Here is an 18,126-nt window from a genome sequence, read left to right as displayed (position 1 = left end):
GTTTTAAACCCTGTGCAATGTATGGAATTCTTTGGCTTCCTTTCCTTTGATATTTCCCACCTTAAAAACACTCCAAAAGGGCTGCCTGCAGTACCGGGAGGGTGAAAAAGGTGGATAATGGTGCCATTGTGTGAGTTGCAGTATCCGGGTGTATGCATTGGACATCTTTGACTACACCCCTTTCTACAACCCAAACAAAGATTTATCCAGAACAAAACAAACAGTAGGATGACGTAGGGGCAGGTAATAATAATAATAATAATATTGTTTCCTGTGAGGGTGTAACCCAAACAGATCAGCCCAAATCCAGGTAGTTAGAAGCCAGGCAGTTTGCATGCCGACTCTCTTCATCGCCGTACCCTGTCTCTTTCTACCTGTGCTCGATCTCTTTCTGTCTCTGTCCTATCTACCTTCACCTGTGCCCTGTCTCTTTCTAGCTGTGCTCAATCTCTTTCTGTCTCTGTCCTATCTACCTTCACCTGCACCCTGTCTCTTTCTACCTGTGCTCAATCTCTTTCTGTCTCTGACCTATCTACCTTCACCTGTGCCCTGTCTCTTTCTACCTGTGCTCAATCTCTTTATTTCACTGTCCTATCTACCTTCACCTGTGCCCTGTCTCTTTCTACCTGTGCGCGATCTCTTTCTGTCTCTGTCCTATCTACCTTCACCTGCACCCTGTCTCTTTCTACCTGTGCTCAATCTCTTTCTGTCTCTGACCTATCTACCTTCACCTGTGCCCTGTCTCTTTCTACCTGTGCTCAATCTCTTTATTTCACTGTCCTATCTACCTTCACCTGTGCCCTGTCTCTTTCTACCAGTGCTCGATCTCTTTCTGTCTCTGTCCTATCTACCTTCACCTGTGCCCTGTCTCTTTCTACCTGTGCTCAATCTCTTTCTGTCTCTGTCCTATCTACCTTCACCTGTGCCCTGTCTCTTTCTGTCTGTGCTCAATCTCTTTCTGTCTCTGTCCTATCTACCTTCACCTGTGCTCTGTTTCTTTCTACCTGTGATCAATCTCTTTCTGTCTCTGAACTATCTACCTTCACCTGTGCCCTGTCTCTTTCTACCTGTGCTCAATCTCTTTATTTCACTGTCCTATCTACCTTCACCTGTGCCCTGTCTCTTTCTGTCTGTGCTCAATCTCTTTCTGTCTCTATCCTATCTACCTTCACCTGTGCTCTGTTTCTTTCTACCTGTGTCCTGTCTCTAAATCTCGGTGTCCTGTACTTCACTTTACCTGTAGCCTGTCTACACTCGTTCTATGGGAACATTTCGCTTTTTGTAGGTCGCTCAATAAAAAAGAGCGATTATTTTTGGCTGGTTTTGGGCGGTCTACAAAAAGCAAAAACCCACATTACCTCACCCCCTCACCAACCCCCACCCACACCCTCTCCCACTCTCCCCCAAGGGGATTTGTAAAATAAACAAACACTCACACAAACACACACACAACACACACACTTAACCATTCCCTGTCACAGCCACTTCCGGGTCCTGGCTGCCTGTCGCCCCTATGCGGAGTCGTGAGTGGCAGGGGCGTGACAGTTCGCTTTAGAAAGTCTGCTCTGTGCGGTCAAGTAGCGGTCTTTCTAAAGCAAGCTTTTCGTGAAAAGATCTTTTCACTGGGAACGGTATAGACAGGCAGACACCTGCCTGTCGCTTGTTGTGCGGCTCCTTCCCCTCTGCATTGTCTCTCTGTGTTTCAAGACCCCCGTTATCTCTGTCCTGCCTCTCTACATACCCCTGTCTAGACAGTCAGGCACCTGCCTCTTGCTTATTGCGCATCTCCTTCCTCTCTGCATTGTTTCTCTCTCCGTGCCATGTCCCTCTCTACCTGTGTCCTATTTTTCTATGGCCATGCATTCTTCCTGCCAACATATGTCTCCCTTTTCCTATCTCCTCCCCTTACTTTCTTCTATGCACTTACTCTATCAGAATTGTCGCTGGACCTAATATGATAGCAACCTTGTCTGTTTCCTCCACCCTCCCATTACTGTTTTTTCCTCCCCACCATGCCTCCAGCACTATCTGAAATGTCGTCAGGCCTAGTATGATAGTCGCTTGTTTTGTTCCTCCCCTCCCTTTCTGCACCCCTCTCCCTCACCTTTTGTTTTTCTCTGGCTCTACCAGAAATGTCGTCAGGCCTAGTACGGTAGTCGCCTGTCTGTTTCCATTTCCATCCCACTCTCCCCTCCCTTCCTTATCTATGTCTTAGCTCTTGCACTGTCTGAAATGTCGTCAGACCGAGTACGTTAGTTAATTTCACATCCTTACTGTTCATGGCCTGTAAAAATGTGGTTGTATTTTCCCTTGTTCCCTCCCTTGCCTTGAAGCGCTTTGAAACACATTGTGTATAGGCGCTATATAAATAAACAATCATATCATATCATGTCCCTCCTGGTGTCTGTGGCCTCTTTATGATTGGCTGTATACCATTTATCCCTTCCTGCCTGACCACTCTGACGTGTCCTAGCTCCAATTACCTCTGTCCAAGCTATGAGGGCACTACGAAACGAAACGGCTCAGTCCATGCCTGTCACCTTCAAAAGCCCAATGAAAATAAATAAATACAAATAAAACCTCTCCTTATGTTCTCTCTCTTGCTGTCTCTTGCACCTGCTTGCCTATGTGCCCTGTCTACATCTCTGTCCCATTGTAGACACGCTCTTCTCTCATGCTTGGGGCTCTCTCTTTTTCTCTATCGCTCTCTCTTTCACCACCCCTCTCTCTTATCTGTGTCTTGTCTATCTCCGCTTTATCCAGTTGTATCCTGTCTGTCTTCTTCTCGCTGATAGATTTTATCCATGTGTCTAGGACATGTGTCGTATTTTGTGCTTTGCCAGTACACGCGAGGCTGCAGACTCCACGCCGTGCACCCAAAACGTATAGGGCGAACTCTTCCATAATCTCAGCCGCAACTCACAGCGGACGGACGCGCGAGGCAGCAGAATGTCTTTTGCACCCTACTTTGTGAGGCTACTCGGAACGCATCACGTAAGGCGCTCGAACAAAGAGAAAGCGTTTCACCAAATGAAGCTGCCCCATCCTTTGAGACCCATAGAATGTGGAAATGAACAATGATAGGGTGGGGTGCCTTAACCATGCGAGAAGCAGCAATTTAAGATTAATATCGCAGCAGTACTTCAAGACTCTACTGCTCTGACTTGGCCCTGAAGAAAGTGCTACACGCTGACTTAACCACTGAAACCGGTAGGCCCACTTCGGCCCAAGAAAAAGGAACTTACTAAGAAACCTGGATAAGAGGCCGAAGATTTACCCCCTCACCACAACCAGAAGGGGATGTTTTTCGTTGTTACTCCAATCAACACTAAACTGAGAACAAAAAGAATTCTGAACTCTGTGTTAGTGTTAGGGGTTTGAAATCCGAGAAAGCTCGGTCGGCTGTTGGTGGCACTCTGCACCAGGTGCATGAAGCCAAGCAACATTGTTTTGATTTTTAGGTTTGATTGACATAGGAGACGAATAATATTGTTACCACTCCACTTGCCGAGCAACGCACACATCCTGTATATGGTACAACATGTGTTTTTAAAGCCATAATGCACTCACTACAATAGCCTAGTGTTAGGACAAGCTTCTTGCTGTGTCCCCTCTCCTTGGGAAGGCGACACACCAGTGCACCCAAGGGCAAGAGAGACAGGACTCAAAACATGTATTGTCACTATAGAAACATTATTTCGATTGCATTACGTGAGATTTGAAATGGGTGAAAATATTGAATAGGGTACGTCCCAGGTGCAGTACCCAACATGGTCCAATACATGTGTGTTTGATCGTCTTTTGTAATAACATTGTCACGTACTGTATGACATTTTTTATTTTGTATAATACGATTTCAATATTTGATCCTGATCATCCTATCCTGATTTTTTAAATCGTAATGGTGTCTTAAATTAAATATCCAATTGTGCACTAGTGTGATATTTAGATACATTTTTAATTGTATATTGTTGATTATTGCCTAATGATTTTATATCGAATGAAGGCTTATGGATTGGAATGGAATGGAAACTAAATACTTCTGAGCTTCCGTAACTGGAAGCCACATTTTAAACACATTGCATGATATGGAAGTCTTTGAACTCCCACCAACCTCCGCCCACTCCTGCCTAGCCACACTCCAAGTTCTAAATAACTGAAAAACGTTCTCATGTATACTCTGTGGCTGGTTTGTTTGAAAACCACTTTGCAGTTAGAGGCCTTGTTCTGCAGTGATCTACAAACTGTGGCTCTCCAGATGTTTTGGACTTCGACTCCCATGATCCCTCATTGTTGAAGAGGCTGGCTAGGGCTGATGAGAGTTGTAGTCCAAAACATCTACAGCACCAAAGGCTGAAGACCCTTAACAGTCAGGCTCCATAATGCTCATTATGCAAATATCTCTTGAGCCTACTCTTCCCACTAGTGGAAACTCGCCTTTTGACGCACGTGCTTCCTGTCTGTTTCCTGCCTCTTTTGTCTGTGTCCCATGTCTCCTGTCCGTTTGTCTGCAACTTGACCTGAGTCTGTCCATCTGTCTCTCCATAGTTGGGTCGGCTATGAGAAGGAAGGGTTCCGAGGACACCAGTACCTGCTGGAGGAAGGAGAGTACGGGGGATGGAAGGACTGGGGAGGACATGGCGCTGATCTGACGTCTATCCGCCTGATTCGCACGGTGAGTCCAAAGGGCCCGAGAGTCTAAATGGAAACTCTTCCTGTGCCAAAATCTCTCAACTAAGGTCCAGTGAACGTGGGGGATTCCCTACAGAACTTACCCAAATATTTCCCACTTTTATTGCTGGGGACACTCACCTTCGAACCGGACTCTGTGTTACAACCAGTTACGCCTAGAAAACTGCTCCACTCTTAGCGTGTAAAACATCTTTAAAAGGTTCTATTGTTATGTTATGTTAGGAGAATTTCTAGAGCGCAACATTCACCCAGAGGTATCTTGGCGCTAAGGTAGACAGTACGGTGCAGTATTGCTAGTGACACCGTAAAACTGCCCCATTACAAAGAGAGGTGTTTTCATTGCTCCACACGGGATAACGCCTGCAACAGGAAAGGGCAGCTATTCAAAGCCTGACGATGTCTGCTCCCGTTGAGGAGTACAGGTTTTATTTATTTATTTATTTTAAAATTTGTAGAGCGCGCGAAACCCTTAGGCATCAAGGCGCTGGCCACGTAGATTGAGCAGGTGCAATCATGCGATAATCGCAAAAACATGTTGCTTAGAGTCTGTGGTAAGCAGCGGGAGTGTCTTAGTGCGTGAAATCTTGGAACGTGCTGTCCAATGAGAATAGCCATGTTTTGAGGTTCGTCCGGAAGACCCAGTATGAGGGTTCAGATCTTAGTGAGAGTGGGAGGGCATTCCAGTTCTTGGCAGCAATCAGCGGGAAGCTAAGACCGCCTGATCTTTGACGTTTGGATCTGGAAGACGTGAGGGGGTTAAGGTATGTAGATCGGGTGGGTCTGGAGGATTGGCTTTAGTTGAACTTGGAGGAGAGGTATATCGGTGGAGTGTGTGATATGCACTTGTGAGTAATGGCTAAGGATTTGAACAGAATGTGATCCCAGATGTGCAACTAGTGGGTGTTAGGTCCACAGCCTAAAGGAATCAGATCCCGTGAGCAATTCAGGTAGCGGTCTACAGTTCCACAAAGCCCGTCCATTCAGAGCCATGCTTGGCCAGTTGTGTCCTAAACCCCCTCAGACTCATATGTTATGTTATGTTAATTGACGTTTGGCTGGCTCCTTTCACCATTTGTATGGTCTCAACGTGCTGTTGTCCTTTCTTTTGGTTCCCCTCGCCGCCACACCCGCGTCCTCTCTTTATGAAAGAAAAGAAGCTCTTTGGAGTTCAAAGGCGTGCTCCTTCTCCTGCTCATCCTCGGCCCCTTTGCTATAATGATCATGTTTCTGGTTCCCTCATAGGACTTCTCAGAGCCGGCATTGGCCTTGTATTCAGAGCCGGACTTCGAGGATGGACCAAGCCTGGAGCTGTGTGATGCGCTGCCGGATGTGGAGCTGGCGAGATATGAAACCTGCACTCAGTCCATCCTCGTGCACAGTGGCGTGTGAGTTCCAAAGCAGGCGCGCGGAGGTTGTGAGTCAACATTTGTCAAGAGAGACGTGTGTGTATCCTGAGTGTGCAGAGTGATGTGTTAGGTGCTCGAAGGAGGAAAGCAAAGTTATAGCTTCACAAGTGTTAATGAGTGGGTGAAAGTTTTAAAAACACGGTGGCAGTTTTAAATTAGTTGCAAGGGTGGTGGAAAACTGGTAACGATCACCCCACCCCCCAAACCGCACCGTCTAACTATTTTCAAGTCTATTAACTTATTACAACAATTTGTTGGCTCAGCTCATTCGTCCCGAATGTTAACATCTCCTGCATTTGGCCTAGACCATTCCATAGAGTTTTCATCCTCACCACCTGTGCCAAAGGTAGTTTCAATTCACCCACTTCTGTAGGTGACTTCTGCTTAAAGTTACCCTATGCATCCACCAGCTCTGCAGCGGGACTCTTCCATCCATCACTTCTCCTGGAAGCTGTTTCATGAATCCAACACCTCTACTGATGCCATGGATTGGCCACCTCTCCTAGGGGCTGAACTATGAATCCAACACCTCTGCCAATACCATGGATCGATCACCTCTCCTAGGGGCTGTACTGTGAATCCAATACCTCGGCCGATGCCATGGATCGACAACCTCTTCTAGGGGATGTACTGTGAATCCAACACCTCTGCCAATACCATGGATCGATCACCTCTCCTAGGGGCTGTACTGTGAATCTAACACCTCGGCCGATGCCATGAATCGACCACCTCTCCTAGGGGCTGTACTGTGAATCCAATACCTCGGCCGATGCCATGGATCGACCACCTCTCCTAGGGGCTGTCCTGTGAATCCAACACCTCTGCCAATGCCATGGATGGGCCACCTCTCCTAGAGGCTGTACTGTGAATCCAACACATCTGCCAATACCATGGATCGATCACCTCTCCTAGGGGCTGTACTGTGAATCCAACACCTCGGCCGATGCCATGGATCGACCACCTCTCCTAGGGGCTGTACTGTGAATCCAATACCTCGGCCGATGCCATGGATCAACCACCTCTCCTAGGGGCTGTACTGTGAATCCAACACCTCTACCGATGCCATGGATGGGCCACCTCTCCTAGAGGCTGTACTGTGAATCCAACACATCTGCCAATGCCATGGATCGATCACCTCTTCTAGGGGCTGTACTGTGAATCCAACACCTCTGCCGATGCCATGGGTCGTCCACCTCTCCTAGGGGCTGTACTGTGAATCCAACACCTATGTCTATGCCATGGATCAACCACCTCACCTAGGGGCTGTACTATGAATCCAAAACATCTGCTGATGCCATGGATGGGCCACCACTTCTAGAGGCTGTACTCTGAATCCAACACCTCTGCCAATGCCATGGATCCATCACCTCTCCTAGGGGCTGTACTGTGAATCCAACACATCTGCCAATACCATGGATCGACCAGCTCTCCTAGGGGATGTACTGTGAATCCAACACCTCTGGCGATGCCATGGACCGACCACCTCTTCTAGGGGCTGTACTGTGAATCCAACACCTCTGCCGATGCCATGGGTCGTCCACCTCTCCTAGGGGCTGTACTGTGAATCCAACACCTATGTCTATGCCATGGATCAACCACCTCTCCTAGGTGCTGTACTACGAATCCAACATCTCTGCTGATGCCATGGATAGACCACCTCTCCTAGGGGCTGTATTGTAAATCCAACACGTCTGCCGATGCCATGGATGGGCCACCTCTCCTAGAGGCTGTACTGTGAATCCAACACCTCTGCCAATGGCATGGATCGATCACCTCTCCTAGGGGCTGTACTGTGAATGCAACACCTTTGCCAATGCCATGGGTCGTCCACCTCTCCTAGGGACTGTACTATGAATCCAACTCCTATGTCTATGCCATGGATCAACCACCTCTCCTAGGGGCTGTACTGTGAATCCAACACCTCTGCCAATGGCATGGATGGGCCACCTCTCCTAGAAGCTGTACTGTAAATCCAACACCTCTGCCAATACCATGGATCGATCACCTCTCCTAGGGGCTGTACTGTGAATCCAACACCTCAGCCGATGCCATGGATCGACCACCTCTCCTAGGGGCTGTACTGTGAATCCAACACCTCGGCCGATGCCATGGATCGACCACCTCTCCTAGGGGCTGTACTGTGAATCCAACACCTCAGCCGATGCCATGGATCGACCACCTCTCCTAGGGGCTGTACTGTGAATCCAACACCTCTGCCAATGGCATGGATGGGCCACCTCTCCTAGAAGCTGTACTGTAAATCCAACACCTCTGCCAATACCATGGATCGATCACCTCTCCTAGGGGCTGTACTGTGAATCCAACACCTCAGCCGATGCCATGGATCGGCCACCTCTCCTAGGGGCTGTACTGCGAATCCAACACCTCGGCCGATGCCATGGATCGACCACCTCTCCTAGCGGCTGTACTCTGAATCTAACACCTCGGCCGATGCCATGGATCGACCACCTCTCCTAGGGGCTGTACTGTGAATCCAACACCTCTGCAGATGCCATGGATCGATCACCTCTCCTAGGGGCTGTACTGTGAATCCAACACATCTGCTGATGCCATGGATCGACCACCACTCCTGGGGGATGTACTGTGAATCCAACATCTCTGCCAATGCCATGGACCAACCACCTCTTCTAGGGGCTGTACTGTGAATCTAACACCTCTGCCAATGCCATGGGTCATCCACCTCTCCTAGGAGCTGAACTATGACTCCAACACTTCTGCTGATGCTATGGATCGCCCACCTATTGTAGTGGCTGTACTATGAATCCATCACCTCTGCCGATGCCATGGATCAACTCCCTCTCCTAGGGGATGTACTGTGAATCGAACACCTCTGCCGATGCCATGGGTCGTCCACCTCTCCTAGGGGCTGTACTGTGAATCCAACACCTATGTCTATGCCATGGATCAACCACCTCTCCTAGGGGCTGTACTACGAATCCAACACCTCTGCTGATGCCATGCATCGACCACCTCTACTAGGGGCTGTACTGTGAATCCAAACCCTCTTATAATGCCATGGATGGGCCACCTCTCCTAGAGGCTGTACTGTGAATCCAACACATCTGCCAATGCCATGGATCGATCACCTCTCCTAGGGGCTGTACTGTGAATCCAACACATCTGCCGATGCCATGGATCGACCATCTCTCCTGGGGGATTTACTGTGAATCCAACACCTCTGCCGATGCCATGGACCAACCACCTCTTCTAGGGGCTGTACTGTGAATCCAATACCTCTGCCGATGCCATGGGTCGTCCACCTCTCCTAGGGGCTGTACTGTGAATCCAACACCTATGTCTATGCCATGGATCAACCACCTCTCCTAGGGGCTGTACTATGATCCAACACCTCTGCTGATGCCATGGATCGACCACCTCTCCTAGGGGCTGTACTGTGAATCCAACACCTCTGCCAATGCCATGGATCGATCACCTCTCCTAGAGGCTGTACTGTGAATCCAACACATCTGCCGATGCCATGGATCGACCACCTCTTCTAGGGGCTGTACTGTGAATCCAACACCTCTGCCGATGCCATGGGTCGTCCACCTCTCCTAGGGGCTGTACTGTCAATCCAACACCTATGTCTATGCCATGGATCAACCACCTCTCCTAGGTGCTGTACTACAAATCCAACACCTCTGCTGATGCCATGGACCGACCACCTCTCCTAGGGGCTGTATTGTGAATCCAACACCTCTGCCGATGCCATGGATGGGCCACCTCTCCTAGAGGCTGTACTGTGAATCCAACACATCTGCCAATACCATGTATTGATCACCTCTCCTAGGGGCTGTACTGTGAATCCAACACCTCGGCCGATGCCATGGATTGACCACCTCTCCTAGGGGCTGTACTGTGAATCCAACACCTCGGCCGATGCCATGGATCGACCACCTCTCCTAGGGGGCTGTACTCTGAATCCAACACCTCGGCCGATGCCATGGATCGACCACCTCTCCTAGGGGCTGTACTGTGAATCCAACACCTCTGCAGATGCCATGGATTGATCACCTCTCCTAGGGGCTGTACTGTGAATCCAACACATCTGCCGATGCCATGGATCGACCACCACTCCTGGGGGATGTACTGTGAATCCAACACCTCTGCCAATGCCATGGACCGACCACCTCTTCTAGGGGCTGCACTGTGAATCTAACACCTCTGCCGATGCCGTGGGTCGTCCACCTCTCCTAGGGGCTGTACTGTCAATCCAACACCTATGTCAATGCCATGGATCAACCACCTCTCCTAGGTGCTGTACTACGAATCCAACACCTCTGCTGATTCCATGGATCGACCACCTCTCCTAGGGGCTGTACTGTGAATCCAACACCTCTGCCAATGCCATGGATCGATCACCTCTCCTAGGGGCTGTACTGTGAATCCAACACATCTGCCGATGCCATGGAACAACCACCTCTCCTAGGGGATGTACTGTGAATCCAAAACCTCTGCCGATGCCATGGACCGACCACCTCTTCTAGGGGCTGTACTGTGAATCCAACACCTCTGCCGATGCCATGGGTTGTCCACCTCTCCTAGGGGCTGTACTGTCAATCCAACACCTATGTCTATGCCATGGATCAACCACCTCTCCTAGGTGCTGTACTACGAATCCAACACCTCTGCTGATGCCATGGATCGACCACCTCTCCTAGGGGCTGTTTTGTGAATCCAACACCTCTGCCGATGCCATGGATGAGCCACCTCTCCTAGAGGCTGTACTGTGAATCCAACACCTCGGCCGATGCCATGGATCGACCACCTCTCCTAGGGGCTGTACTGTGAATCCAACACCTCTGCAGATGCCATGGATCGATCACCTCTCCTAGGGGCTGTACTGTGAATCCAACACATCTGCCGATGCCATGGATCGACCACCACTCCTGGGGGATGTACTGTGAATCCAACACCTCTGCCAATGCCATGGACCGACCACCTCTTCTAGGGGCTGAACTGTGAATCTAACACCTCTGCCGATGCCGTGGGTCATCCACCTCTCCTAGGAGCTGAACTATGACTCCAACACCTCTGCTGATGCTATTGATCGCCCACCTCTTGTAGTGGCTGTACTATGAATCCATCACCTCTGCCGATGCCATGGATCAACTACCTCTCCTAGGGGATGTACTGTGAATCCAACACCTCTGCCGATGCCATGGGTCGTCCACCTCTCCTAGGGGCTGTACTGTGAATCCAACACCTATGTCTATGCCATGGATCAACCACCTCTCCTAGGGGCTGTACTACGAATCCAACACCTCTGCTGATGCCATGGATCGACCACCTCTCCTAGGGGCTGTACTGTGAATCCAACACCTCTGCCGATGCCATGGGTCGTCCACCTCTCCTAGGGGCTGTACTGTGAATCCAACACCTATGTCTATGCCATGGATCAACCACCTCTCCTAGGGGCTGTACTATGATCCAACACCTCTGCTGATGCCATGGATCGACCACCTCTCCTAGGGACTGTACTGTGAATCGAACACCTCTGCCAATACCATGGATCGATCACCTCTCCTATGGGCTGTACTGTGAATCCAACACCTCAGCCGATGCCATGGATCGACCACCTCTCCTAGGGGCTGTACTGTGAATCCAACACCTCGGCCGATGCCATGGATCGACCACCTCTCTTAGGGGCTGTACTCTGAATCCAACACCTCTGCCGATGCCATGGATCGACCCCCTATTCTGAGAACAGTTGCATGTGTTCACCATCACTGCTAAGGTTGCCTCACAGTCCAGCCACAGATGAGCTTGACATCTTAGCACAATAAGTGATCATATCATAATAATAATGATAACAAATAGTTAATGACATGCCAAGTGCATTTGTCTCAAAATATTTAGAAAATGGAAATGCACTTAAAGGAAACCATCAACATTGTTCCTGGGAGGTAATAAAAGGCTAGAACACATGGGATGCTTTGTTAAGCTTCCCTGCCTAGCGTAGCTCACGTAGACTCAGGTCCAGATGTCTCACTCCGCAACACTACATTTACTGCGACAGGTTTCATCAAACGTCCTGATAATAAGGTTCATGCTTTATAGATTGAATGCTATGCATGTTGCATGAGCAGAATTGGTCAAGACATGCTAGCCGTGTCAGGCCACGTGTGTGGCAACCATGTCCTAACTGCGGAAGTGTAATCTCATCGATTACCATCTCATTTTAGATTCAAGGGCAATTTTCAGGGGTGCCTTTAACATTTGTTCCAAATTCAAAGCTAAATAATAATAATTGTGTGCTCTTATAATGCTGGATTCCTCTCGTTTCTAAGTATTGTGAGGGTTCTGTGTTGGATTGATGCACACCACTTTTCCTGAACTCTTCTTTCACACTGTGGGTTTCAGTTTCCCGAGTCCTGCTAGCAATTCCCCTCTCCTGCCCCATCTGAGCCACAAAGTGGGATAGACTCCTGCAACCTCCGTCCCCTCCCCCCTGTTCTTCTCTCTCTGTTTGTGCCGGGGCGACCTCCTGGTGCTCCCTCGCCCCACCTACTCACTCAAGATGGCGAGACTCCCTCATTCTGAAGATGGACCTCCTTATTTCTGCCTAAGTGGCCCTGGGTCGCTTCCTTCCTAAGCTGCACGCCTCTGGCACTAATCATATTTCCCAGTGTACTTCACTGCTGCACTCTACCTTTCATGCAAAAAATGCAAACTTCCCATTTAGGAAAAGTACTATTCGCAAAATTGCTTGTGGGAAAGCCGGGCCTTTCGGCTATTATAACAAGTGTTATTATTAATCATTTTAAAAGTGCTCAAGCCGGTAAGATAGCTCAGTGGGTTAAGCACTCGCTGCTGTGATCTGTGTGTGATCCACAGGTTGAAATCCCGACAAGTTGGACTCTGCCTTTCATCCTTCCCGGGTCTATGATATGATAGGATAAGTCATTTATAACGCACCTGTACACAAGTGTTTCTAGGTGTGACAAGACAAGGGAGGGAATACAGAGGGAGGACAACCCAAAATATCTTACTAGGCCTTGTGTCATTCAGATCGTGCAAGTTCAGGGCGGTGGGAGAGGGGAAGTGCCAGGGGGAACGAGGGGGGAGTGCAATCAGGCCAGCAATGCTCTGAGCAAGCGCAGCCAGGGCAACGCGGCTCTGGGTAAGTGCAAGAAGGCAAGGGACTGAAGGGTTCCAGATACAGCCGCTAAGTGTGCGGTAACATGGAGGCAGTGCAGGGGCTACTGGTCAAGGGGAGGTCTGGTACCCGTGAGACTCTGAAGGTAGCCAGGCAGCCAGTCAGCACAGCATACAGGTTGGTCAGCAGGGGAGAGAGAGAGAGAAAGCAGCGAAAAGGAAGGTCTTGAGCTGCTTCCGGAACTTCAGGTGGTCCGGCTCAAGTTTGAGAGCGGCAGGGAGGCCACCCCAAAGGGAGGCACCTGCAGAGGAGAGAGATCTACACCGCACTTCTTTCCTGGAGAAGCGTCTGACACTCAGAGAGTTGGAGGTGGCTGAGCGAATGGCTCGAGAAGGAAGGTGTTTCGGAAGAGAGAGTTGGATGTAGTGCGGGCCTCGGCCCCAGAAGGCCTTGTGGACGATGCAGAGGGTCTTGAACATGATCCTTGCAGCCATCGGGAGCCAGTGGAGAGATTTCAGGGCTGGAGAGATATGGTCCCTGGGCTTGAGGCCAAGGATAAGTCTTGCAGTCCCGTTCTGAATTAGTTGCAGAGAGTGGAGAGTAGAGGAAGGCAGTTTGAGAAAGAGGCTGTTGCAGTAGTCCAGCCTAGAGAGAACCAGGGCTCTGGAGACAGTGAGCTTCTGTGGGAAAGTGAGGAAAGGAAGAATACCTTTGAGGAGGTGCATCTGGTAGTGGGCCTTCTTGGCAAGGTCTGTGATGTGAGGAGAGAAGCAGAGAGTGGAGTTGAAGATGACACAAAGGCCCTCATTACGACCCTGGCGGAAAGCGACTGACCGGAGCGCCACAGCGTAAATAGCGTTTCCGCCATTGCACGAAGAAGCAAAGTGCGGCCCATTCCGACCCATCGGGCACGAGCACCACGCCACGGCGGAAGTGCAAAGTCCGCGATGGCGGAAATGACCCCAAAACGGCCCACACCGCCGCCGTACGGCGCCCTAGGTGCAATACCGCCACCCCTCTTAGCGGTCACCGCAGTGTGCGCCTACCGGAAAGTACGGTGCCCGGAAATATACGGAAACGGAAGTTAAAACATGGGCCCGGAACGGGAAACATCCCGGCGTACGCCTATAAAAACACTAAAACCACACAACCACTAAAATCACTACCCTGAAACACACCCCAACCCGTCAACCACCCTAGCGAAACCAAGAAAAATGGGAAAAGTAGCGAAGAAAGCGTGCGACCGCAAGCGGCAGGTCCACTTCTCCCGTGAGGAACTCACCGTGCTAACAGAGACCCTCCAGGAGAATGCTGCCGTCGTCTTCTCCACGCAAATGACCAGGACGGCACTTGCAAACAAGAAGGCCATATGGGCTCTGGTGGCACAGCGGGTAAGTGCGGTGGGGACCGCACCCCGCACCCCACAGCAATGCCGCAAGCGATGGGACGACCTGCGGATACGCGTCCGCAGCATACTCTCTGCCAACCGCAACATTGCCACAGCCACCGGGGGAGGTCCTGAATCACCCATCAAGTTGACCCCCTGGGAAGAAATCTGTGCCTCCACCATCGGAATGGAGAGCATAGAGGGAGTCGGAGGGATGGAGAAAGGAGTGCAGACATCCGAAGATTCAGGTAGGTGGGCCAGATAAAACAATGCCAAATCCACACAGTCCATCCATGTGAAGTACCATGCGTCCACATAGTGCAACAGAAACACATGTCCAGGAGAACGTCCACACACATCGGCCTGAAAGCGCACGTCAAAACCCACAATAAATACATAAATAATTAAAACCCCCTAATACACGCACTACACGTGCAGCAGGCACACCCTAACTGCAGGCTGCCAAACAACTGCACCCTCACTCCACACACAAATCAAAGCACCTCCAAGACCCCGACCCAAATCACCCTCAGGTACCACCCCAAAGCATGTGATACAATGCCATTCCAATTCCCACAGACCCATCAATAACCCTCGCCCTCCTTTACTCCACCACAGGGTCCGATCCAAACGACGAGCTACAGGACACCCCTACCAGCACACCTGCAAAGAGGGCCAAGACCAACGGCCAGAGACCCTCCACCTCAGCTGCACGCATCAAGACACGGCAGCAGCACAAATCAGGTGGCAGCACAGAGGAGGGAACATCAACAGGCACCCCAGCAGCCAGCATGCCCACAACACCACCACCACAGGTCCCCCCAATGGATGCCACAGAAGGCACTGCCTCTGGTGGCAGCAGCACCATAGGTGACACCCCATTGATGGCAGCATGCTCGGACACAGAAAACGGGGATGCCGAAGTCAGATCCATCCATGACCTGTCCCAATCCCCCTGTCTGTCCCATCCCGTACAACATGAGGATACCACGCAGGGGCACCCACAAGACGACGACTGGCCATCCCCCACAAGCCCTGTGGCAAGGCAACATGAGGACAACAGCCCCTCTGTGACACCCCCGCAAATGGCCATGGCCCAGCAGAGGCAACAGTCCCTCGACCAGTTGATCGAACAACAGCAGCAACTGGCCACACTCCTCAAGGACCATGCCGATGAATGTGGGGGCACTAAGGCAGACATAGAAACATCAACTGAGACACTTAGGGCAGAAATGGAGAGAGGTACAGAGACGCTAAGGGCACAAATTGAGAGAAGCACCGAGAGCCTGAGGGGGGAACTGCATGCGACGTCCAAAGACGTATGTGCCGAACTTGCCGCAGTGCGCCGTGTGCTCACTGAGCTCTCGCAAACCCTTAGGGACATGCATGTGGACGTGAGCAGGCAGACACATCATCCGTTGCAAGTTCCGTCCAGGGCAGCCCCCAACGTAGATCTGGAAGGAACATGCGCTCCACAGGCAGGGGTGCCCCTGATACCCGCAGAGGGGGCATGCAATAGCGACAGCCCACTGACAATGAGCATCTTTGGACACTGGTGTTCGGGGGGGAGGTAGGAGGGTGGAGGGGGTGTGTTGGGCTCACTTGGGTGGCGGGTCGATAGGGTGTTCAACATGATATCACATATGCCATAAAAAGTGCACGATCAACCAATGAGAAGTGTGGACATTGATCTTTGTGTACTAGGCCATCATAGGCGTACAGTCCATATTGTGCATGTCCCAGACACACGCAGTGCCACGAGTCCCGTGTCCATGTATCAGCCACCAGGCGTGAGTGCTAGAAGCATACATCAATGAGATGCTGACGAATGTCACGGGCCTCCGGTGCCTCGCAGACTCCATGAGGTGCTGCCACATCCCCACCCTCATCATGACCATCATCAGGTGCTTGCAGTTCTGCGTCAGGGGGCATGGGCACATTTCTACGTACGCACATGTTGTGGAGCATGACACATGCCATCACCATCTTTGCAACCTTCTCATGGCGGTACAGGAGTGCCCCGCCAGACCTGCTGAGGCAGCGGAAACGGGTCTTCAGTAGGCCGAATGCCTGTTCAATGACTACACGGGTACGTGAGTGGGCATGGTTGTAGTCCTCCTCATGCTGGTCCCGTGGGTTCCGGACTGGTGTGAGGAGCCATCTCTTCAGTGGATATCCAGCATCACCTGTATGTGGACGAGAAACGTATGATGTGGAATGCCATTGATACGTACGCACACCCCCCCCCCTTCCTGGCAGGTCATTGCCAATTCACATACCCCACATCATCATGCATGTAATGAGACTCACCGAGTAGCCAGGATCTGTTCCCTGCGTGTCGCTCCATGTAGCGTGGTATTGTAGAGTTCCTCAAGACCATAGAATCATGGGTTGATCCAGGGAATCGGGCACAACAATGTGTAATGATCCTGTTGGAGTCACACACCATCTGTACATTCAGGGAATGAAATTGTTTTCGGTTGCGGTACTGGGCCTCCATGGCATGTGGGACGACCAATTCAACATGGGTGCAGTCGATGGCACCAATGCAACCCGGTATGCCGGCAAGTGCATGGAATCCCACTTTTGTGTTGGTTATTTCCTGCTCCGAGCGTGGTAGAGAGATGTAGTCGTCTGCGTGCTTCAGGAGGGCATCGAGCACTTGCAATAGTGTCCGTGAGAACAGTGGCTGAGAAATGCCATGCAACTGTCCGACTGTGTGCTGGTAGGTGCCTGTGGCCAGGAAGTGTAGTACAGACACCACCTTCAGTAGGGGTGGGATGGCGGTTGGGCTATCTATCATGCTGACAAGGTCAGCCTGTGTCATGTCCACAATGGCGGCTATGGTGTCCCGGTCCAGACGGTAGAGGGTGTGGATCTGCTCATCAGTGAGGTTGAACGGATGTGCTCGGAGGCGTGGGATTGCGGGCTGCCTGCGTGGTGGTAGTGGCTGTGCTGGTGGGCCTTGCTGGCCCTGCCTTAGCCTCCTCCTCCTCCTGCGTCTCCTCCGTGCGGCTGGTTGTAGTTGGTGTTCGTCTACTTCTTGGAGTCGGAGCACTTGCAGTGCTATCAGGTCCCCCAGGGCCAACATCGCGAGTCCTGCCGGTAGCATTTCGGTGTGGTTGTGGGAGGAGACTGGCTGTGCAATTTATGTGTTTTCAGGCTGTATGGCCTCCACCTGTGGTGATTGATTCCACCTGTGCAAACTGCTCTCCCCTTTGGCCGAGCACGTCCCGCGCACAACGCTGCAATTCGGGGAATTGTATCTTGCTATTGCAATCATGTATTTGTACCCGATGGCCGTGTAAGATTGGTTGATATGTTCATTCTGCTGTGGTCCCATTGTTTCACATACTATCTGTGCAGTCGCGAACAGACTTGTGAGGGGTCAGTGGAACGTAGTACTCGAGTAACGGTGGGCCCTCATGCATCACTGTACCGAGTTGCAACGACGGGCGGGGCGTCCCATTCGTGGGTGAAGGCAGTTGCCATTTTCACACACAGCCGCACTCGATGGAATA

At 51.0% G+C, this 18,126-nt stretch overlaps 1 protein-coding gene across 3 annotated transcripts in view; it reads left to right on the top strand.

Moving 5' to 3' along the window:
- Positions 1–18,126, top strand: part of CRYBG2 (crystallin beta-gamma domain containing 2) — a 723,752-nt gene that overhangs the window by 611,920 nt on the left and 93,706 nt on the right. For 2 of the 3 annotated variants that reach the window (XM_069622850.1, XM_069622849.1), the window contains exons 12-13: positions 4,549–4,675; positions 5,935–6,077. In XM_069622850.1, the coding sequence (XP_069478951.1) occupies positions 4,549–4,675; positions 5,935–6,077 (270 nt within the window). Of the gene's footprint in view, positions 1–4,548; positions 4,676–5,934; positions 6,078–15,223; positions 15,511–18,126 lie in introns of those variants that run through there. The other variant, XM_069622851.1, reaches the window with a different exon arrangement.

This window comes from Ambystoma mexicanum, chromosome 11 (genome assembly GCF_040938575.1).
Source record: "Ambystoma mexicanum isolate Mex_15411 chromosome 11, UKY_AmexF1_1, whole genome shotgun sequence".
Lineage (NCBI taxonomy): Eukaryota > Metazoa > Chordata > Amphibia > Caudata > Ambystomatidae > Ambystoma > Ambystoma mexicanum.
The sequence above is the reverse complement of the archived record's forward strand: the minus strand, read 5'-3'. Positions and strand labels throughout refer to the sequence as shown.